The sequence below is a fragment of the Enoplosus armatus genome, chromosome 11, assembly GCF_043641665.1.
Source record: "Enoplosus armatus isolate fEnoArm2 chromosome 11, fEnoArm2.hap1, whole genome shotgun sequence".
In the NCBI taxonomy this organism is placed as follows: domain Eukaryota; kingdom Metazoa; phylum Chordata; class Actinopteri; order Centrarchiformes; family Enoplosidae; genus Enoplosus; species Enoplosus armatus.
The window spans coordinates 17,286,203-17,310,844 of NC_092190.1; the positions used below are offsets into that span (position 1 = coordinate 17,286,203).

At 42.1% G+C, this 24,642-nt stretch overlaps 2 protein-coding genes across 2 annotated transcripts in view; one reads left to right on the forward strand and one right to left on the reverse strand.

The window, feature by feature from the left end:
• The first annotated feature begins 270 nt into the window (after positions 1–270).
• Positions 271–3,774, forward strand: tpt1 (tumor protein, translationally-controlled 1). Its single transcript, XM_070914305.1, has 6 exons — positions 271–385; positions 1,077–1,150; positions 2,123–2,307; positions 2,424–2,529; positions 2,749–2,865; positions 3,290–3,774. Exons 1-6 carry the CDS (start codon positions 358–360, stop codon positions 3,290–3,292), a joined length of 513 nt encoding a protein of 170 aa, XP_070770406.1. The 5' UTR covers positions 271–357; the 3' UTR covers positions 3,293–3,774.
• A 756-nt stretch (positions 3,775–4,530) lies between these two features.
• The window catches only part of LOC139292668 (general transcription factor IIF subunit 2-like), a 38,104-nt gene continuing 17,992 nt past the window's right edge, over positions 4,531–24,642 (reverse strand). The window contains exons 5-8 of the mRNA XM_070915030.1: positions 9,260–9,341; positions 7,497–7,596; positions 6,487–6,630; positions 4,531–4,665 (exon numbers count right to left, since the gene is read on the reverse strand). Coding sequence (XP_070771131.1) covers positions 4,531–4,665; positions 6,487–6,630; positions 7,497–7,596; positions 9,260–9,341 — 461 coding nt within the window. The remainder of the gene's footprint in view (positions 4,666–6,486; positions 6,631–7,496; positions 7,597–9,259; positions 9,342–24,642) is intronic.

Below are 24,642 nucleotides of genomic sequence, written 5' to 3' on the forward strand. Positions count from 1 at the left end.
ATAGATAGGTTAGTTTGATTTAGACATCATAAAATACAAATACCCATGGTACGTCAATATCTTTATTTACTAAGTCAAAATTATGAGATAGTAAGTTGTTATACCAGAGTATGTATGCATAGGTAGATAGATAGATAGATAGATAGATAGATAGATAGATAGATAGATAGATGTAGTACCACTTTCGACCACCAAGTCAAAGTGGCAGCAAAGCTCAGAGCCAGAGCTGACCCACGGTGACGTCAGCAGGATGTAAATACGCTGCCTCGCGGCCTGATCTGTCTTTTTCCTCTCCTGTGCTCTCGGGGCGGCAAGCGTACGCTCTCTCTCTGGACGACTTAACACCGAAGCAGCAGAATGATCGTCTACAAGTGCATCATCACCAGTAAGTAACCACGTGTTATGTACTCTTTCATGTACATTAGCCATCGTTACAGTCGAGGCGGTTATTTTGGCGCTGTTGTCTTATTGGAGATAGTTGGCCGGGCTAGCTAGCTAGTTAGCCATCGCGTGTTATCATCGACTGGAAGCTAGCGCTAGCCAGTGCTAACCAAAACTCGAGTCTTTTAGCCACCCTGATGGCTAGCTAGTTAGCTTTTAGCTTTGGCCGTGGTTCAACTACCAATAAGTTGACTAAAAGTGATAAAGTGTGTCTACCGTGTGCCTAATCTTAACGGGACGCTCATTTGCGGTAATATGGTACAAGACGGGGGGTTGGGATATAAATGTAACGTTAGTCATGATAAAGTAGCGTGGCGTACGTGGCCTTTCGGCATCACGTAGCTACCAGCTGCGGTTTTATTCATGGGGAAATGCCTTGACTAGCAGATTTTTCTAGAATTAGCATTAGCATCGCTGCTTGGGAAATGTGGCACAAAGCGCGGCTTCTTCGATCTCGTTTATTTAATCACTAAAACTAGCTGCAGATCAAGATGATAACGCTCATTGGTGTATATTGAGGAATGTAATCTTGCTGCCCAGTGTGTATGTATCTTGTAGTTTATGTCGCAACCAGAGGCTAGCCCGGAGATTTGCTTTGTGTTCAATAAGTGCGGTAACAGTGTTTCCTCCCGCAGACGATGAGATGTTCTCGGACACCTTCAAAGTCAAAGTAACTGAGAGTGGGATCTTCTATGAAGTTGAAGGAAAGGTGAGTTAACGTTAGTGATGCTCATGTAGATGGGATCCGGGTATGTATGACTCTGGAGGGCTTTCTTTCCACATGGTTGGCCTAATGCAAGGCCACAATGGAAAGAGGTCTTGCCAGTAAATCTAGTGTCATTGGCACATCCACTATATCAAATCAAGGCTAAGATGATTCACCAACCTGTAAAGCATACAGGTTCCAATTAAAGCCACCTACGAGGGAAAAAAATGGCTTGATGAGGATACATTTGTCAGTTTAAAAGAAATATATTGCACACATTGTAGAGAAATGTACAATTGTGAAGATGGCAACGAATGCCACCCAATGGCTTTTAATACATCTAGAGTCAAGTACACCTTTTTTTTTTAAAGCAGCTTGCCCTCTAGTCGCACAGAACAGCCCAGTATTAATGGGACAAGATCATCATATTAACTGTTGCATGAAGCAACATATTTCACTTGTTAGACTTGTCCGTGACGATCCACTTTATTGTCCCACACCTGAGATTCAGGTTTATACGTGTGATGTGTCATGTAGTCAGTGCTCCTTTTGTGACTCATACCTGTAATGGCGTTGTCTTTACATGACATCACTGCAGTCATGACGTTAAGCACATAAAGGAATGAGTCATGTTACTGGAAGTAAGTTAAGTTAGCCTCATCAGTAACTTGACTGAAACAACGAAGCCTCAAAGCCAATGAGTTAACAGCCCTGTGACATCAGATTTTAAGTTTTTCAGTGAGAGTCCCTGTTTAACAAAAAAAAACCAAACTGATCAATTTGGGAATGATACTAGGCTCCCATTTGGATTGCACATTTAAAATTTAACTACTAGCAAGTTTTTTGCTTATTTTAACAGGTGAAGTGAAGCTCATCCCCACACCATTAAGCCAAATGTGCCTCAACTGCTCACCAGCTGCCTTATCTATCATGTTCTCACTAATCCACCCATAAATGCCCCCCCCTAATTTCTAGACCGTCACCAGGACAGACAGGCTTGACGAAGCTTTAATTGGGGCCAACGCCTCTGCTGAAGAAGCGCCCGAGATCACTGACTCGTCCTCCATTTCTGGTGTAGACATCATACTCAACCACAAACTGCAGGAGACGGGCTTCGACAAGAAGCAGTACATGATTTACGTGAAAGACTACGTGAAGGCGTGAGTATCGGTGCTGAAGGTTCAATGCACCAAGGAAGAGGACATTCAGATTTTAAATATGAGGGAAACTTGATCACATGACAAATACTGAAGAATATCACTGTTTTCATGTCCAGCATTAAGGCCAAGCTGCAAGAGACCAATCCAGACAGAGTGGAGAAATTCATGGCTGACGTCACACCAGAAGTCAAGAAGATTGTGTCTAACATCAAAGATTACCAGGTAGGTAAACGGAGTCACACACCATATTGACATTAATGCTTAAAGAAGCTCCCAGTCAACTCAGCTAACTGGGGGTGGGGGGGGGGCTACCCTGCCTTGTCTATTTAACTACGCCCCATAGTTTCTAGTAAGTTATGAGACTATCTCTTTAAAAACTTAAAAGTTTAAAACACAATTTTGGCTATTGTCTTCTGACATGCTGTCTTTGTCTCCCTGCAGTTTTTCACAGGAGAGTCTATGGACCCAAGCGGCATGGTGGGACTGCTGAACTACCGTGACGATGGCATCACACCATTCATGCTTTTCTTCAAAGATGGTCTGCTGGTTGAGAAATGTGTAAGTACTCAAGTCATGAAGCAAGCAAGGTTTTTATTCATTGAGATGAAGCTGTAGAAAAACAGGCATTGGTCGTTCAGTTTGTCTGTGGAAAGTGCTTTTTCAGTTGTGAAGCAAAGTTGGGTAGTTTCTTGATGGCCACATGGCTTCACTTGTTGCTAAAGTAATCGCTAACCACTGGCAACTGTAAATGCTGTTAGCCCTGTTAGCAGGTCCTATTAGTCAGCTAGTCTTAACAGGGTTGCTAGCTGCACGGCCAACTAGCTAATGGTGGTTACTTCAGCAACAAGTAAAGCTATCTGTCAATCTGGAAACTCCATAAATCCGAGTAAGGCAGAGTATTCTCCTTGCCCCCCTCCATGCACAGGAGGTGGAGTACTCTTGGTAGATGAAGTGTATTAATGTGTATTCCTCTTTCTTGCAGTAACTACCTGGAACTACATCTGTTTTTCAATTGGCTGCTGCTGCTTCCCAAATGGCCCCAAGAGCAGACCGAGGGAGCACTATTTTTTTTTTTTTTTTTGCATCATGACTGAACAGAAACATTCTTGTACAATTTCTTAAATAGTCACATTACGTCCCACAGCACCACTCCCAAAGGTTGGGTGAATCAAACATGATTGGTCACTGAATACAGTTTTTAACTTTTTCTTTTTGGCTTTTGCAGTGTTTGATTTTTATCCCAGGAATTGGCCCATATTCTTTTTTTTTTTTTTGTGGTTCGAAAGTAAAAGGCAGGACAGTGGGTGAAACTCTGCAGGAAAGATCTTTTCTTGTCTGAATACTGTTTTAGCAATGACCTATACAGGTTGACCTCCTCAGACCTCTTTGTTTATGGTTGCATTAAATAAGATTCCATCTACAGTGAAGACTTCTGGTTTAATTTGAAAATAAAATCTAGTACCACCACTTTTCAGTTTTGCTGTATGTTTGTGGGATGTTGTGTAACTTTTGGTATTTTATATGACCACACACAAGTTGAATTTACAATTCGTGGAGTTAAATTATACGCATTACCACAACATGTTTCATAACATTTCTACTTCAGATTTCAGCACACAAAAGGGGAAAATCTGTAGTGAAACTAAAGTTGAATAGAGCTTTTCCACAGAGGATGTTTTGACTTGTCAGACTTGTAAAACACAGGTGTAACTAATATCATTAACGAGTTTAAAATATGCAGGGAAGCCATTAGCTGTCTGGTACAACATGCTTTGGAAAATAAACAGTAATGTCAAGTACAGTATGGAAATGTATCATGAATGTGCAATGTTTAGTGTTGGTCACATTACCGTTACCCATACAAATTAAACTGCTGCCAATTCAGCCACAGAAGGTTCAGAGAGACAGACACAAAAAGCAACTGTGATTAACTTAAAAAACGAAATAACCCTTTTATGTGTGTTTTTTTCCACCTTCCACTTCCAGACAGTTGCTGGTTATTCATTCCTCAACTTCCAAAAACTTCGAAGTTCCATGAAATCCATCACTGTGAACAATGCGTCCGTTTATTAGCAGACTACAAATGAACTCAAAAACATCACATCCGACCTGCATATGTGATAAACAGTATTTCCTTTTTGATATTCAGGAAGTCACAGAAAAACCTTACAAACATCAACCAGCTTGATTCAACTTGAAGGAGCTCGGAGGAATTCGCTGGAACTAGACAGTCTGCATCTCCTCCTCTTCCTCAGCAGACTGGTAGTGTCGGTACTCTGGCTTCAGTTCCCAGGTGCTTTTGTGGGCTCCCTTGCTGTTGTATGTCCCAATTTCCCTCATGATTTCTTTCAGGTAGGTCTGGGGAAACAGATTGAGACAAACCACCTATATATGTCTTATTTGATATATGGTCAGATATATTTAGACAGATGTGTTACATGTTTTTGTGTATAATTTGCATCAAGCAAAACACACATAACACAGGTAGAAAACTGTAATCTTCATCTAACTAAATGTCCAGGGTCCTTGTTGTTTCCCTATAGCTGTCACATATGATGCTATACGCTCTCCTCCCTGGTACACCGTCTTTATGGTGTACCAGCAGAGATCTTTAAAAGAATTGTTTGACATTTATAAATATGCTCTGTTTGCTCTCTGGCAGAGATTAAAATGAGAAGATTGATACCACACTTATTACTGTCTGTTCTCCACTAAAACGATATCCGGTTTGCTGTCTACCGTCTGCCTAAATGCATGTGAATGCAGCATCATTTTCTTACCAGAAAGTGTATAACTACTGCTTTAAAAGGAATAGTTTGTCATTTTGGTAAATTGTTCTCACTCACTTTTGTGCCGTGAGTTAGTTGAGAAGATCGATACCACTCTCATATTTGTACAGCAAATATGTAGCATTAGCTACAGCCTGCAGCCAGTTAGCTTAGCTTAAACATAAAGACTGGAAACAGCTTTTACTTTTGAAACTTAAAGTATACTTTGATGCTAATTCTGTACTTTTACTTAAGTACATTCTTGAATGCAACACATTGCATCTTGGTGGTTTAATTTGTAAAAAAAAACAAGGAATAAAAATGGCCCAATGTGGTTTTCCAGGGCTTATGTGCCAGATTATTTCTTGGTAAACGCTATTGGTTTCTGCCTGTTTCCAGTCTTCCAAGCTAAGCAGCTACTGGCAGTAGCTGCATGTAGTACAGACATGAGCGCAGTATTAGTCTTCTCACCTAACTCTCGACAAGAAAGCAAACATGCGCATTTCCCAAATGTGCAAACTTCTCCTTTAACTTTAAGTTTGCTTTTCCTTTAACTTTTCCTTCGAGTGGTTTGCGGTAAGTGCTGTCTCCATCTGGCTGGATGTTGGGACAGTCCCTGTCTGCTTTCTGAATGAATGTATGAGATTGAATAAAATGCCTGGCCAATTTTATACTATTTCATACTAACTTGTGGTTTCCCTGTGACCCCGCTTGTACTCACACACCCAGCTTTGCTTCTCATTTAACCTGCTAAGATCTTTCATTTCTGTAGTTACGGTACCGTTAAGTTTCCTGAACAGGCATAAATCCAACACAGAGCAGGAGCTGTGTGAGAGAGACCATACTCTCCAACCACCACTGGGGGTCCCTGTTGAGCTTGTAGAGACGTGCCCACTGAACCTGATGAATAACAGGGATGTGATTCAAGACTTTTCATAATGGGCATTTCGGTTACTTTAGTTCAGTTAATTTGAGTGTTAGCCAAGTGCTTTAGGAGAGAAATGATGGTGCGGAGTGTATTGCGGCGTTTGACTCCTACTCAGCCGATGGTTATGCAATCAGATGCAATCAGAGGGAGAGGAGGACCTCAAGGTCTCATCAGCACCTACACATTGCTGTTCTCTGCTGTTCGATGGAACAAATCCACTGCACTGTATCAATTCATCCCATGTTTGTGTGTGTGCGTGCACACACATGTTGGCACAAATTTCAGCCACAAAAGATTGTGTGAACAGGCATGAACGTCATGCCGTGGGCGAATTGTTCAAATTTAACAAAGCAAGGTGGATAGTGGGCAGGTGTATTGTTTTTTGGTCTTTCCAGCTATATTGTGTGTGTGTGTGTGTGTGTGTGTGTGTGTGTGTGTGTGTGTGTGTGTGTGTGTGTGTGTGTGTGTGTGTGCGCTCCTCACCACAGGTTGTTTAGTGATGTCCACCAGGTCCTTAATGTTGTAATACTGGTGCTTCTCAAAGGCAGAGAAGAGCATGTCCAACACGACCTGTCGCTCAGCTCTCACCATCTTCCCGTCCGACTTCTTCTTCTTCTCATACTCCACCTGAGAATCATACTGAATATTACTACGACTAATATTAATCATAATGACACTTAATCTGGTTTGATTCTAATGTCACAAATTGATCACAATCCATACAAGTGTGAAAAAATTTATTTAGTTGATATTTATTAGTAGTTTTTTAAATCTGCACATTGCGTTAAACATTACTACACATACTGTGTATTTTCTTTATTTCAGTAATTGTACTTGTTGTTAATTGTGTGGAGCATATTTACACGTTAACATCACTCCAGCGATTTAGTATTGCACTTTCATGAAGTTAACAGATGAAAAGTCAAAATCAGAGCAGTGGAGGCTGAGATATCCTGCCTTTTAGTCTCAACTATAGGTCAAGTCCCCAAAACACTGGAGCCTACGTTTCCCATGCTGCAACTCAACTACATCTTTTGTTAAAACCCTCCTTGCCTGGTAAGTCTTTCAAAATCCTGCAGTTTGTAACACAAGCTTTCAACTCAAAATAAGTAGTCTCCAAGCGCAAGCAGAGATGACATCACTATGACAGTCTCAGTCTTTAGAGAAACACGTTTTCACAGGTTGAAGAATACTCTGTGATGAGTAAACTGAACTTGACGTGTAACATTGTCTCTTTAAAAAAAAATCATTTTAAAGCTGTTAGTTGAAAAAACAGTGGTGATCACGAAATATCTACAAACAGCAGCTGGTTTGTGAGACCTACATGTGACTTCTTCAGGGCTGTGCAGCTCAGCCCTGCAACAAGTGCAACTACTGCTTTTTACTGTCTACTCAATCATTTTGTAACAATATCACTTTATCAAATGGGTCATAACACGTTATTATATCAAACTGGTTCACATGTATACAGCCTTGCTGTTATGACTTCTCACATTGAAATCGTGGTTGGCCACAGGCTTGAAGACGGTAGTGATGGCTCTCTCCAGCTGCTGTGACAAACGCTGAGGCTTGGTGGACTCTTTAATCTGCAGCCTGTCGCGCGCGCGCGCGCACACACACACACACACACACACACACACACACACACACACACACACACACACACACACACACACACACACACACACACACACACACACACACACACACAAAGAGAGATACAGTTTGCTTTGTGTTTTCTGTGATCTCTGCTGACAGATGTGCCTGTTGGCAGGGAGGCAACTGTCAGCACCTTGAGGTGAAACTAACCAAATAAGTAACGGCAGCTGCTCTGTCCAAAGATATTCTATTTATCTTTTGTAGATTGTCATTCGTCTTGACTCGGCCAGTCATTGAACACATGCGGCTGCCCGATGTACCTGCCATAATGACCATGATATATTCGTAATGATAGATCAACCATGAACAGATGAAGCCATTATTAAATCTCTACACCTCTCGTCTTTTCTCTCATTTCTTTGTAGATGAGTCATTTCATCCTCCGTATGTTAAGAAACACAAAACATAACTCTCCGAATATGATTTGAATTATGAATCTTAAAGCATTCAGATGCTTATTTGAATCAGTTTTTCCTCTTTAATATGCACATTTATGTGGCAAAGTGCTACATGTGATCACTTCATCTACAATAGGAACCTGTAGTGACGTTTCCACCACAACTGTTTTTGAACTGTGTCCACACACACACACACACACACACACGCCACCATGACAACATAATGTCCTGCATACTCTGTAGCCTGCCATGATGGAGGGACATTCATCAGCTGCCATCCAAATGGGAGATAATAAAACTGGAGAGAAAAGTGAAGATGGTCCAGTCAAATCAGAAATTAAACACAATTGGACAAATCTAAGTTCAGTTTGTACTCTACAGTACATCACAGTAGCACCCTGTAACGTCCCAGGAGGATCCCAACCAGATGATCAGCACAGAAATCTTAAAAAGGAGGGAACACTTCTTTGCCAGTCATTAAGTGCTTTCCTGTAACGTAGTGATTTGCTGGCTCACACCCTAAAGCAAACTGTGTTGTGTGTGTTTGCCTTGGGTTGTATTGTAGCAGTGCATCTGCCACAGTGATGCGGTTGCTATAGCAATGCCATCCACTAACTAGCTGGAATAACGGATTCCAATGAAGAGACAGAAACCATTTAAAACACACAGAGTGGATTCGAGTGTTTAGTGTACACAAATTAACAGTTGCAGCGATGACTCTGTCAACAAGCCGCAACTTCTCTGCTCCTGTTGGAATTCATTTGCAGCGCTCGAACAGTTTTGTGTTGTCCAGGGGTGAAAAAAGCGAATTCAACAGCACAGTTTTGTTCATTATTCCATTCATTTTAAGAATAATTCATCATTTGTCAGTCCTTGACTGTAACACACTGCATATCATAGAGGGGTGTAAGTTGATGGGAAACTTTCATATTTTGCACAAAGTGTTGTTATCCAGTGCCAGTAACAGCTGCTGTGCTTTTTTAAAATATTGAAACTGGACAGTTTGATCGTTTGAGTGTTGGTATCTTTGTTTGAAACTGTCTATAACATCCATTTGCTGTATTTTAATTTACAGTATATCCTATATCCCGTTATTCTAACCCAACGCAACCATGAGGCACAATAACATTTCAATTCACCTCATCTGATGCGACGTAATTTGATCTTGCCAAACTGCAACATTTTCAAAGTTCACTCACTTCTTCAGCTTCATGTAGTTGTCATTGACGACCGGTCTGCATTCAGCTCTGTGCACCACCATCCCCTCCAGACTGATTTCACCTACAACAAAGACAGTGAGTCAGCCGCTCAATCATGATTCAGACACACACACACACAGTTTGTTGGAAAAAAAGAATAAAAACTCCATTTAGTTAACTTATAACTTATATATACTTTTGCTATTGAGCAAAACACCCTATAAAAAGAGAGAAAATTGGGCATGATTCATGGCATTTTTATATCATATAGCAGCTAAAAGCTCCAATATATCCGAACAGGCACTTAACAATACAGAGGTGCTTGAAGAGAAAAAGAAATATGGACACCTCACATCAACCATGGTCCACCTTTCAAGGTAATTAAACACACATGTATTGGACATACATTCTAACCTCACACAATTCTGCAATCATACAACCATCTTGAAATGTGCGGTGATTGTGAGCGCTCGCAAGTCGTAAACATGGGAATCTATCCCGTCTCTACCGTCCTTCCAATATGACATGATCATGAATGAATATGCCGTTAGAAAGGCTCACGCACGTTCACACATGTTCAGCCAAAGTCAGCCACGGAGGAGACCAAGGACCCAGCGCTCACTCTTAACGGAGCCCGGCAGAGATGGGACAAAGCGCCAGGAGGACAGTCCTCTGTGCAGCGCTGCATGGAACCAGCGTGTCCCTCCACATGAAGTCTCACTAGCAGCAGTGGAGGCTCTCTGTACTAAGAGGGAGGGTAGAAATAAGCGGGTGAAATGTGGGATTGTGCTCTCGCCACACCTCCGAGTGACCCTTTACTCTTCCAGGTGTTGCATCATATTGTGCAACGTTTATGAGCAAAGAAATAACATCCTCTAGAGCTGAAACAATTAGTCGATCAATTGTTTAATTGGACGACAGAAAATGAATCAAAGACAATTTTGTTTGAGCAAAAATGCCAAATGATTTCTGGTTCCAGCTCCTCAAACCAGAAAGTTTCTCTGTTTTATGTCATTGAAAACTCATTATATATTTGGGTTTTGAAGATGTCATCTATACTCTGGGAACTTAAACTATTTTCTGACATTTTATTCGCCCAATTATTCATTGAAAAAGCATCGACAGATTCATCGATAATAAAAATAATAATTAGTTGCAGCTCAAATACATTGTGTTCTTCTTAGCATCCACTGCATTGCTAGTTTATCAGGTACACCCAGCTAACAGTGAATGAACAATGAACAATGAATCCTGCATCTATGAATCTTATCTTATCATAGTTTTTGTTCAGAATCAGAATCAGAATCAGAAACTGTTTATTGCCAAGTAACATACATTACAAGGAATTTGCTGTGGTCTGAAGGTGCTATTGTTTTGATAACAAATAAGTAGAATATAAAAGCTAAAATAACAATAAGAATAAAAATAAAAATAAGATAAGATAAATAACAAACAGTGCAGTGACCAGAATAAAGTAAAGTAAAGTGTCCAGATAAAGTGTCCAGTAGGGGGTGAGTGCGTTAATGTAACGCAGTGGGGACAGGGGTGATGTACGTTAATATAACGTATAGCTTGCGGTAGTGTTCGGGGGGGTGTCAGTGAGAGTTTGTCAGGTTGACTGCAGAGGGGAAGAAACTGTTTTTGTGGCGGGAGGTTTTGGTCCTGATGGACCGCAGCCTCCTGCCAGAGGGGAGGGGGTCGAACAGATGGTGTCCGGGGTGGGAGGGGTCGGCAGCGATCTTCCCTGCTCTCCTCAGGGTCCTGGAGGAGTACAGGTCCTGAAGAGATGGGAGGTTGCAGCCGATCACCCTCTCTGCAGAGCGGATGATACGCTGCAGTCTGCGTCTGTCCTTGGTGGAGGCAGCAGCGTACCAGACGGTGATGGAGGAGGTGAGGATGGACTCAATGATGGCGGTGTAGAAGTGAACCAGCATTGTTTGTGGCAGGTTAAACTTCCTCAGCTGCCTCAGGAAGTACATCCTCTGTTGGGCTTTCTTGATGAGGGAGCTGATGTTCAGCTCCCACCGGAGGTCCTGGCTGATGATGGAGCCCAGGAAACGGAAGGACTCCACAGTGTCCACTGGAGAGTCACACAGGGTGATGGGGGCGGGTGGGGCTGCGCTCTTCCTAAAGTCAACAACCATCTCCACTGTCTTTGAAGCGTTAAGCTCCAGGTTGTTGCTGTTGCACCAGGTCACCAGGTGGTCAATCTCCCACCTGTAGGCAGACTCATCCTCTCCAGAGATGAGTCCGATGAGGGTGGTGTCGTCCGCGAACTTCAGGAGTTTGACGGACTGGTGACTGGAGGTGCAGCTGTTGGTGTACAGGGAGAAGAGTAGTGGAGAAAGAACGCAGCCTTGAGGGGAGCCGGTGCTGATCGTCCGCGAGTCTGAGACGTGTTTCCCCAGCTTCACGTGCTGCTTCCTGTCAGACAGGAAATCTGTGATCCACCTGCAGGTGGGGTCAGGCACGTTGAGCTGGGAGAGCTTGTCCTGAAGAAGAGCCGGGACGATGGTGTTGAAGGCAGAGCTGAAGTCCACAAACAGGATCCTGGCATAGGATCCTGCGGAGTCCAGGTGCTGGAGGATGAAGTGTAGAGCCAGGTTGACGGCGTCGTCTACAGACCTGTTGGCTCTGTAGGCGAACTGCAGGGGGTCCAGCAGAGAGTCTGTGATGGATTTGAGGTGGGACAGGACCAGGCGTTCAAATGATTTCATGACCACAGAGGTCAGGGCGACGGGTCTGTAGTCATTTAATCCTGTGGGCCCTGGTTTTTTGGGGACGGGGATGATGGTGGAGGCCTTGAAGCAGGCTGGCACGTGGCATGTCTCCAGTGAGGTGTTGAAGATGTCCGTGAACACCGGAGACAGCTGATCGGCGCAGCGCTTCAGGCAGGATGGGGAGATGGAGTCTGGTCCAGCAGCTTTACGCGGGTTTTGTCTCTTGAAGAGCCTGTTCACATCTCTTTCAAGGACAGACAGAGGTGTCGATGCTGGAGGAGTGGGGGGCGCTGTGGGGGGCAGCTGTGGTGGTAGGAGGTGTGAGAGTTCAGCCCCAGGTGTGATGAGGGGGTTGGGGCTGTTGGGCTGGAGCTGGTGGGTGATGGTGTGGGGGATGGTGTCAGGACTGTCCCATTGTCTTTCAAAGCGACAGTAGAAGTCGTTGAGGCTGTTGGCGAGGCGTCGGTCGTTAGCAGAGTTGGGGGCTCTTGGCTTGTAGTTGGTGATCTGCCTGAGCCCCCTCCACACAGAAGCAGAGTCGTTGGAGGAGAACTGGTTTTGTAGTCTCTCTGAGTACAGTCGTTTAGCTTCCCTCACCGCCTTGCTAAACTTGTACTTGGCTTCCTTAAACTCCACTCTGTTGCCACTCTTAAACGCCTCTTCCTTTTCCAACCTCAGCTGTCGCAGTCTTGCTGTGAACCAGGGTTTGTCGTTGTTGTAACTCACCCTGGTCCGAGTTGGTACGCAGCAGTCCTCACAGAAGCTGATATATGAAGTCACAGCCTCTGTGTACTCATCCAGACTGTTGGTAGCAGTCCTGAAAACATCCCAGTCAGTACAGTCCAAACACGCCTTCAGGTCCTCTGCAGCTTCACTGGTCCACTTCTTGCGGTAGTGTTGTTGAGAATGGATGAATATATCATATAATGCAATACAGTGTAACAGCACCACAGTGTCAACACAGACAAGGTTGTCATGCAGGACCATTATAATGTCGGACACAATAGAGACACTTCTTTGTGGACTACAAATACATGTGATGTTTCAGGCATCCCTAACATGTGCTCTCAGTTTAGTCTCAGGTCGTTCAGTTTCATGAGATAACACCTGTGTTTTAAAGTCCACTTCCTCCACTCACTTACTGCTTTGGGATCATCCTAAATATGGCAAACCTGGACAAGATCCACATGGCCACATGATCAGATTTGACCTTTCATTAATACAAACGCCACAAATCACCCAGTCACTACAACGCTGGACAGGCTTTCTGAAAGGTCTCTGAATGCCTTCGAGCAGCCAAAGCCCAAACCTGAGCCGAACCAGACTGAAGATCTGTGTTCAGACGTGAAGACCTCGATTTACCAACGCTTCGCCATCCAATCTCACACAGCAGGAGAGGATCTGCCAGAAGGAAATTGCCCACATCCAGGTGTGCACAGCTGGCAGAACTTGTAGCTGTAATTGCAGTAAGTGGTGCTTCTACAGCTGAATAAAGTAACTTAACATGAACCACGTGTCATCGAGTTTAGTTTTCTATTTTTAACAAATGTGCAAAAGTGTATAATTAGGAGAGTTAGACTGATCAGTGCTGGAGAGTAACTAAGTACATTTACTCAAGTACTGTACAATTTTGAGGTACTTGTGTATTTCATGCTACTTTATACTTCTACTCCACTACATTTCAGAGGGAAATATTGTACTTTTTGCTTCACTACAATTATTAAAACAAGCATAAGATCAGCCTTATCCTTTACGTTGGGAGACGGGTCAGTGCAGCGACCAGCACACCACTTTTACACGGAATAAATAAATAATTGCCGTTTTTTAATCAAACTTCAGTACAATTTTGTTACTTGTTACTTTTCAGAAGATTTTACATGAAAACAATACATGACAAATATAATATATAATTATAAAATACAACGCGTTATAGATTAAAGCAGAGGCTCTGAATATTTTTGGCTTATGACCAAAAGGACAAAAAAGCAGTGACTGGCTGGGGCCCCTTCACACATTTCAGTTCTGCCAAAGAGACATTTGTCCTCTAAAGTTCTCATATGGTTTTGATTTTACTACTAATAATAAAGAGGTCAACTGATTCAATATTTCACAAAAAAGCAGTATTGGGAGCCGCGTTCATTGTTTGTTTGTTTTTTTCCTTTGCAAATTTTGAATCGACTGTCCAGGAAATGGCAGAGTCCAGTTGGTGAGCGTTGGCGTTATATTGGCAGCAGCTCGGTCTATTGTGCATTGTTTTATGATTTGGCATCGACAAAAGCCAGCAGAGAGAGAGAAAGAGACAGAGAGAGAGAGTGAGAGAGAGAGAGAGAGAGAGAGAGGAAGTCTACAGGGAGCTGTAGGGGTCAACAAACAGGTGGCGAGGCACTGATGATGAACAGATTGACAGGCCCAGATGACCTGAGGAGGAGGGAAACTGTCAAACTTATTTTAACGTTCTCTTACTATTTCCATAAACAGCTGAGGATCCTCAGGTGTGAACTCCTGTAGAGTTGGTAAATCCTCTAGGGATACCTGCCAATCCCCTCCTTTGTCCTCACGCTTCCCCCTGCATATATTACCAAAAATATGTAAGTCTGTACGCACATGCACAAGAAACCTCTTTTCAGACTGTGCACAGATCGAACCACAATTAAATTTAAGGGTACTTCACTGCTCAGACACTGGAACATTTTTCTATTCATTAATTATTTAGGCCTCCATTTATTGAAGTAGTGCTTGTAAAGTCACTTTTTAACCATTTATGATTGGAATACCAGAAATGTGGAGAAATAATTTAGTGGTAGTTAAGTTTGATTAAAAAATGGCAATTATTTATTTATTCCATGTAAAAATAGCGCGCTGGTCGCTGCACTGACCCGTCTCCCAACGTAAAGGATAAGGCCGATCTTATGCTTGTTTTTTCTTAACGTCAACAAACACCACAAAAAAGACCAAAACCCACAATGTGTTAGTCCATCTCTCAATAACTGTTGGGGACTATTTTCAACTGTGGATTAAGTATTTGCAGCAGCATGTGTATGTGGTATTGACACAGAAACAACTACAGTTCCCATGTTATTTGTAATAAAAGGAACATATCAGCCAGTGCAACAGTGTGGCTCATTTATGTGTTTTTAATAGTTTTAGGACAACAATGGAGTTATAAAATACACAGTACCAGGATTTGGTGGCTATAGAGGCAATACTTTTCAGTAGGATTCATTGTTTTTTTATGGGATTGGTTGGCGATTGTTTTTTTCAACAAATAGAAAAAGGACACAGCATATTCTACTCACATACCAACACAGATACCTATACAAGGTGAGAAAAAAAAGACTAGAAAACAGAATAAAAAGGTAAAAATATAAAAATAAAAATATAAAAAAAGAAAGGAGGGATTATGTGTAGCTTAGTGAGATGAGGGTCTAGAGGATAAACTATAGTTCAAGCCTTCTCTCCAACAGAGTAATAAATAGAGGAGGAGCCATGGACTCATCAGCCTTATCTTAAAAAAAAAAAGGCCTTGATGTATTCAGTGTTAACCACAGCTGAACAAATGCAGGTGCAACTGCCACAGTCACCATAGTAACCATCACACGCCACCTGACATCACGTGTCATGCAAGAGTCCGTCTTTAATCTTGAGGCGACAAGCGCTTTGCAGTATGTGTCACAGATCTCACTAATGTTCATCTTTGCCTTTTCCACAAATGGATGCAATTATGTGCAATTATTGGCTGGTGAGTGCCAGAGCGTTTGCCAGCAACACGTCTAAAAACACACCCACACGCAAGAAACATGTGTGCACACACGCACGGGACTACTGACACACACCAACATCCCTGTTGCCCAGTAGTCACGGTCGAACACCCTGTTTGATTTCACCGAGGCCATAAAGAAATGAGGACAGTTTCCCTCCTGCCACTCGTGTCTCCCTGTTGTCTCCCTCCAGAGGGACACCGTATGAAGGAGGAAAGTGCCTTTGTAAACATGAAAAGACACATATACTGTAGATGGAGAGAGACAGGACCAGCATGGGATGTGGACGGAGCACAGCATGTGTAGCTCAAGGCCTCTGTGTGTGGGATGAACACTTGAGATAAATAGTAGACTCCTGCACGTTAGCTTCACTATAAACTCTTAAGTGCTAGATCAGTGTTTTGGTCCACACCTTCAGCAGACATCCAGTATCCTAATTCTCCCACGCACCTGTTATTCAGAGCTGCATAAAGACTTGATCACATCTATCTGATGAGGAAAAGCTGAGGCTGAGACCTAACATCACGTCACATCTGTTTCCATGCAGCCACATGGTGGATTTCCATTCTGTCGGGCAGCTGCTCCTGCTGTCATTTAGATTCATTCAGGTGATTGAAGAGAATTTGCCACCAATTTTCTTTTATCGTGACTTCTTTCTTAGGTAGGAACAACATTTACGAGTGGTCCAGACAAACAACACTTGTTTGACTTAAAGGAATAGTTTAACACTTGGAGAAATGCGAGAGTTGAGAAGATTGATACCACTCTCATGTCTGCCCTTTAAATATTAAGCTACATCCAGGAGACGGTTAGCTTAGCTTAGCTTAGCACAAAGACTGGAAACAGCTAGTCTGGCTCTGTCCAAATGTAACAAAATCTGCCTGCCAGCACCTCTAAATCTCGCTAATTAACACCTTCTATCTCGTTTGTTTAATCTGTACAAAAACAGAAGTGTAAAAACAATAAGTTGTGGTTTTATGTTGGGCACCAAACAGAAACTTCCCTGTGTCCAGGCAACCAGCTGAGACTTTCTGCAACAGAGCAAAAATGCTTATATCCCAAAATGTTGAACTAGTGTTCATCATGGCTTTACAATTTTTGGAGCGGTTGGTATTTTGGCGTGACAGCTTCCATGATGGCTTGTTCTGTGTTTATTTGAAAAATTCTCACGCTCCTCAGGGACCAAAGGCAAGTCCCTGTCCAGGTGATATCCTCCGTTTCCTATAATGACGTTATACCACCTGTAATGAGAGAATACCATCAGAAAGAGAAGAGAAAGTCATGGTACAGCTCTGTGACGACACACCGCTGACAGCTGTAGTAATGTGCTCTCATGGTTGAACTTCTTGAGTAAAAGTGTAAATTTGGACGCGGTGGTGTTGAGCAGCAGCTTCTAGCTGCTGTTTGGATGTATGTGCTTTGATTTCCAAAACATGAACAAAATATTGGCAGAGAGATAACAGCCTATATGCACTTCACTCTTCTCCCACATTGTTGTGTAACACACACACACACACACACACACACACACTTGCTCTCTGCCTGCCAATCATGTCATACTCTAAATTACAGAGGTCTGAAATTAACACAAACAACGTCAAAACAAGAGCAAGCAAGTGCAGACACATCCTACATCCTAGATACTACTCAGTGATGATCCACAGTAAGAATAAGACCGACAACTGTTCAGCAATCATGTCTTAAATCTGACACAGGGCCTGTTACAGTCTGTACCGTCTGTATCTCTGCCACTGAGGATCTACAAGAAAGTTGAGGGAGTTCACCAAAAACATAAGGACTCGTCCAAAGGGCACCGTAAGACATTAGGTGTTGGGTGGAGCTATCCATCAACTGGTGTCACCATGATTGGGCCCTTCAGCAAATAAATAAATAAATGAATCAAACTTCAGGAGTTTATGTCACGACTCTGTTGTGGTTCGGATGCAAGAGTTTCCGGAGCTGTGAGTCTTGTCTCGTCTGGTTTTCAGCAGTTGTTTCTTTCAGTTTCAAACTTTCAATAAACATAGAACGGAAGAACAAAAGATGCTTCGGTGAGACTAAATAAGAGTCTGACTGATGATTGTGAATTTGAGATGATACCCACAGTGATTTCATGGTAATGCCGGCATATTTTCTTGGCTTCAGTCTTGTTATAATGTTGACACCAAAAACAAACCAGCAGAGTACGTAAGTGGAGCTTTTTAAAGTGTGCCATATTAATACAGTGAGATCAGGATAAGACTACAGAATTAAATCCAAAAAGCGGTAATCTTATTCATGAATTAAATAAATATACATGAATAAGCAGTATGATAAAAGGGAAATCAGTAAAACATACATAAACAGGTAGCTGGAAAAGGTAAGACCTGTATTTGCTGTATTTAAGACGCATACATATACTTAAAGGCATCACACATTTAGCTAATTCTTTAAGAGCAGAGAAAAATGGCCGAGTGAAGGTGGTAGAGGAAGAGAGAGACAGATGCGAGGGAGAGGAGGTCACTCGTCCACCCCCTCACGCTCATCTCTTACTCTCCATCTGCTCCGAGGCCCTTTCCTCAAGGCTCTGACCTTCCTAATGTTAAACACAACAAACAGCTTGCCGCCCACCAGGCCTCCATCCACCAACACCGTCTCTGGATAAACTATCCCTCCTCATCTATGTTTCACCATACATCAGCCTCAAACACACCGAGCCTACATACACTAGAGTTAGAGCAACAAATACAAATGCGTCGGTCAAAGACCAGCATGTAACATGGACACTGCTCTTCAGTATTGTAAAACCATTTTTTTTCTTTGCGAGGTTTACTTGAAAACATACTCATGCCTCTTTGATTTCTTTGGAGCCTTACGCTCCATTCAGTGTCTTCAAAAAAAAACATCTGACACAAACACAAGACCTGACCCTGGCTTCTGTAACTGTGCCTCAGGCTCACTCTCCAATGAGACTTTTTGGCATGATTTCATTGTTTCTCTAAAACAACACCTCCTTGCCTCGGATCTTGCCTCAGATCTGATTGAAGCCTGGTGACCTTCTGTATCTAAACTTTCTAAAAGACTTTAGAAAGACACGGGGTCAGGTGTATAAAAGATGCATATGCACAAAAATCATGCACATGTAAACAGGTGTTTATTCAAAAAAAAAAAAAGATAGTGCTGTGTGCATACGATGTGTTGCACCTTTCACTTTCATTTACCCTCCTCTGTTGGAGTGCGATGTTCCGCAGTTAAGGAGACAGAAATCAACATCTTTCGAATAAAACATTTTGTCCCATTAGCCACTGAGCTAACAAGGAGCTTGCTAATAGTCAGATTAAAAAATCTCAGACAAACACAATGAATATCTCCTTAAAATATTTTTGGCTACAGGCTAGAAAGCCACCACACTGAAATGCCTGCAGGAAAACCCTCCAACAAAGGATGACTGGGCTGCACTTGTAAATGAAACAAAGTGTATAGAGAAATTGACCTTTATTTTAAGACTACAATATGAACAATTTGCAAAAAACTGGAAAAATAGACAACATGTGCTTATAACATGTAACCCATTACATACTTCATTAAAAGACCATGCTCATGTCAACTATTTATTTACTTTAGAGGCATAATTTTATTTTCCTGTGTTTATGACCTTGCCATATTATCCTTTGTTGTGAAGCCCTTCTGAAGTCTGTTTCAATATGAGCAATGCAAACTACCTCATTACCAATCTGATATCACGGCTGGTGATGGTTTATAAGTTCAATTGGTGTAACCGCTGTTCTTTTCATTGACCAGTCTAAAGACAGTATTGAAAGAAAGTATTGATGTGCTAACTGGACGTGCCTACATCCACCTGCTGTTAACTGCTGTAGGAGTGGCAATCAGGCTTGTGCATGTGCATCCAGTTGGATAATTATTGAAATGTATAAAACAGAAATGTACATATGCACTGCTTTAGAAATCTGATTAAAAGAGAGTGTTTGCATTTCTGTGTCTTTCTGCATGCACAGAGTTTTATGCATACAGCACATGGACGTTGGCGTAACTTGATCCTAATATGTCAGTCCCTCCAGAAATGGGGGATCTAGCAATCAAATTTCATGCATCTGACTGCCCTTTACTCTATCAGGTATAAAATGCAACATATAGACTCTCTTTACTCTTTGCTTTCTCCTTTACACACACGCACACAGTAGTGACAGCCTTGCCTACACATGATGACAACAAGGAAGCAACAGGAGGGGGTGGGGGGGGGGGGGTGAAGTCACTGATTGGATCTCCAAATATAATTTTCCATTAGAGCTCATCTCTACCAAGCCCAGAGGCTGCTTCATTAAGGAAATTTAATGATTCCATTCATTAACTTTGAAGTGATTTTCCGATGTCTGTAAATGTATTCCGCCCACTCGTTTTGATTTCAACATGGACTCGCAGCATCCATATGCAACAAGTGGGCTTCAAAGTGCAACTAACACAGAGAAAGCTGGTGGACAATTGAATTACTAGTGGACTGGACTGCTGTAGGTCTATTTCTTACCCTTAAAATCTCATTGGCTGTTTGCAAGTTTTTCAAAATGGTGCCAGGTAAACAGGGTGTATTTTAATATTATGGAGAAATTTTTAAAAATGGCTTCATGTTTGATGTGGCTGGACGACAGTTACATAATATTTTTAATAACATCTCAAAGACCACCTTCATACCTTTGAATCTGTGTGCAATTTTATAATTTATAATAAATTTTTTTGATGTTTGACTTGACTTGATGATGATGATGATGATATAGGTAGTTACTGTGTTGGTTTGTTGGTAGTATGATGCCACCTTTGCCGTCTTCACATCAAGGACCACAATGAAAGTTTATCTTGATGTCTTATTGTGTCATCCTTGACATTTTTGTTGTTGTGTGTGATATCATGTACTCCTTCTCATAACGTCAAGTAAACTAAAACAAAACAACAACTTATGCTAACATGCTCATAATGCTGATGTTCAGCAGGTATAATGTTCACCATCTTAGTTTAGCGTGTTAGCATGCTAACATTTTCCTATTAGCAGTAAACACAACATGGAGCTAAAGCTGATGGGAATGTCATTAATTTTGCAGGTATTTGGTGATAGATTGTTGACGATATAAAGTATTGAACACATTCAAATTTTAACCTCATGGTGGCGCTAAAGGTAAAGCCAGGGGATCACCAAAATTATTACAATTCAGTCTGTGGGGCACGTCGATGTCCGTTCAAAATTTAATGGCAATCCATTCAATAGTTGCCAAGGCATCTCACTTAAAACCACAAATGTCAACCTCATGGTGGCACTAGAGGAGAAGTCAGTCACTGTTACTACAGTGATACAAACCACTTTAACATAATATATAATATAATAATATCAAAATTCAACATTCAAGTCTATTATGTAGACCATGTGACATTAATGCACCATTGAGACCCAGGGAGATGTGTCTGATTTTTAAAAAATAAAATGCTGATATCTGATCAGTTTGATCTCTCAGATTAACTTTACCTCCAGCACACACGCAGACAGTAGATAGACTTCCATAATGAATAAAGCAAGAGACTGACAGCTCTGAGACCCTATTTTAAGTGGTTGCCATGTCAGCTTCACAGCAGTCAGTGACTCCATGTTACACCACAAGCTCTTGGAGCAGCTCTATGAATAATTCACCACCTTTAAGAGGGAAGGAGAGTCCTTCCTCACAGCATTTTGGGAAATTTCATTTAAAACGTCTGAAGCTGTCACTTTGATAAAGAGACACACACAACAGCTGTGACAAACAGATTCTCACTGACTTTGAAGATAACGATCGTCCTCGATGAGCCAGTTTTAATGAACAGGAGGCAGAAAGCAGGTCAAACCTCCCACAATCCTCTCTGCTGCATCTTGGCCTCGTTTGCAATTCCAATTGAGTGTTGTTGATGATGATGATACCACTAATCGGTTATGATTAGAAAATCGCAGCAGAGACAGAGAGAGCTGTCACTCTGGGATCTTCTCCCAGATAAACACTCATGCGCAGACACAAACAAAAGCAGCATTTCAGTAACCCACATCAATTATTGCTGCAGTCACTGTGTTTGAATCAAGTGTTTCATTTATCTTAATGAATCTTCAATCATTCCTCCATTTACAGCACTAGCTCTGAGGTGTAACTAGTTGATAACCTGTTACACATATGTGACACACCTGTTGCTCACTGTTTCTTTTAAAGGATAAGAAGCAGTCTACAAAGTGTCATCAATTAACTCATATTTAGTTTGTTGGGGAAAAGAGCAATAGCAATGTTGAATATGTTTTTCATGCTCTTGCACACAGACAAGCAACCATACATGTACATCCAGTGATCAGGGTAAAAATTAAGATAAAAGTCCTTCACTTTTCCTCCTACTTGCAAACTTAAAACTAAAATCTTTCAAGTTTCTTTTCATTTAAAAATGCTCATTTATGAGAGCTAGTGTGGTCTGTTAAGTTGCTTAAGTCTGTTGGGGTTAGGGTTTAGTCGGGTGCAATACAGAGACAAAGAGCATCTTCTGAGATGTGTTTTAGAATGACTGTACAATATCTCATTGGTCACGATAAAGGACTTTAAATGAAAAAGGTAGGACTGTGGGTGCCAAGAGGGCAGATCTGAGCATCACAGAAACCATACGGTCGTTGAGCTTTTCTCACCGACGTGGACCAGAACACAAAGCACCTCATTAAACTGTCTGCTTAGTAAGAGGCTGGTCTTTGGAAGAAAAGCATTGTTGGCTTGACACACAAAATAAGAAGTAACCATCAGCCCACAGTAAAGTAAAGTAAAACACTTACCGACCTATGAGTGAACTTATATGCAGCACTGGTTAGAAAGTTGCATCCACCCATCAGCGTTTGGTAACCTTGGACTGCTGGAAACTGGGATGGATATTTTTCACAATTTACTGATGTTTTATAGACCAAAGACTTAGACTAAGTTAAGTGAAACCATAATCTGCAGATTAATCGACAATGAAAAGAATCAAAAGTTGCAGCCCTAAATCTAATCTTTCAACCCAGTGCCCTGCTACTCTTTTATGCAATGTTCAGTACAGCCAAGTAATTTAATAAACAATATTTTCCCTGCAAATCAAGCCCACTGTCTCTGCTGCCCTGCGGTGACAAATACTGCCACAACCCAGGTATTTTGTCATTGCCAGACTCCTGTACAAGTGCTGATAGATTATGCAAAATGACTGGCACTGCCTCCCTCCATCTAAAGTAGGTTACAAACCATCTGGACTGAAATATTTCTAAAACAGGATATTGTGGTACACATTTGTGGTAAATGGACTGCATTTATATAGCGCTTTTCTACCTTAACGAAAGAAAAAAAACACACAGACTGCACGCAAGGCGCTGGCCTGCCAATCGGTAGCAGTGTCTTGCACAAGGACACTTCAACACATGGACAAGAGGAGCTGGGGATCAACCGGCAACCCGGGGATTAGTGGACTACCTGCTCCACTTCCTTAACCACAGCCATAGTGTGCAGGCTGTCCGCCTTTGTTTGTACATTTGTCTTTGTGTGTGTGTCTGTGTGTGTATAAGAAATAACAATAAGTTAGTGGACAATACTGAGATTTCAACAAAGGAGGATTTTGTTTTGTGCCATTTTCTACTTTCTTCTCCCATGGTTTTGTAATTTCTTATAAAATGGCGCCTGAAGAAACACTGAGGGACATGAAATATGGCAAAATGAAGGTTACTTACGACACAAGAAACACACAGTTAATAAGTGAGTCACATTTTTACACATCTGCTCTAGGAGAGACACTGCCATGTGAAACACACACAGTGGTTGTATGAGGCATTTGTGCCAGTCTGGCGCAGTTCCCCTGAGGGGGGCTACAGGCCGAAGCATTAGCCAATTCAAAACCTGTCCTTCATGACCAGACCACCATTGACTGTAATTGGTCCATTTCCTCCACAGGACCCCAAAGCCAGCGCACATACAAGACACACACACAAGCAGCATTCGTGAAATCAGAGGACTGCTCGTTACCATGCAAGAAAGAAAGACATTTACAGAAATGCATTACCTGTTGCTTTCATTTACATAAGTAAGACAAGCACTCTACTTTTTCCCCTGTCATAACCAGAGACGAGACAGAAAAAGCACGCTAGTAAACGCCCAAATTAAACTGGACTCCTTTTCAAACAGATTCCAGTTCACATGTCGTGCTGTGTGGTAAACAGATGGATTTGGCTGCAAAAGGGAGTTTCACATTCAGACTCACACGAGCTGAGACAGTTTCACGCCACAAGAATTATGGAAGCAACCCCCCTCCATCTGGTGACAGGAGGGTGTGTGTGTGTGTGTGTGCACTAATTGCTAGAGCTCAGCTAGTGCTAATTGCTAGATCTCTCTTTTTATCAGAGATAATTAGGGAAAGAGAGCAAGAAAGAAAGAAAGAAAGAAAGAGCTCCTGGAGTTCGTACTCCTCTGTTGTTTGCTCTCATATTCCCTCTCTCTCTCTCTCTCTCTCTCTCTCTCTCTCTCTCTCTCTCCTCCCTGCATGTGACGCTGTCTGCCCACCCACTCCTAAAGGGAGAGAGAGAGAGAGAGAGAGAGAGAGAGAGAGAGAGAGAGAGAGAGAGAGAGAGAGAGAGAGAGAGAGAGAGAGGAGGGACAACGAGCAGCACAGAGAGCCAGTCTGTTTTCAGCTCCCAGTTCACTGTAGCTCCTCTGCCAGACAGCATCATCACACACTCTCAAACACATTCACCCTCACTATACGACGGCTGACAACACCTTTTCATTTTCTCAGCAGCAACAGCACAGACTCACACAGCCAGATCCAAAAGAGAAGAAAAAAAAAAAAAAAAAAAAGAGACTTGATTCGTACGGCACACACACCAGCTCTGAAGAGGCTGGGTCGAGGC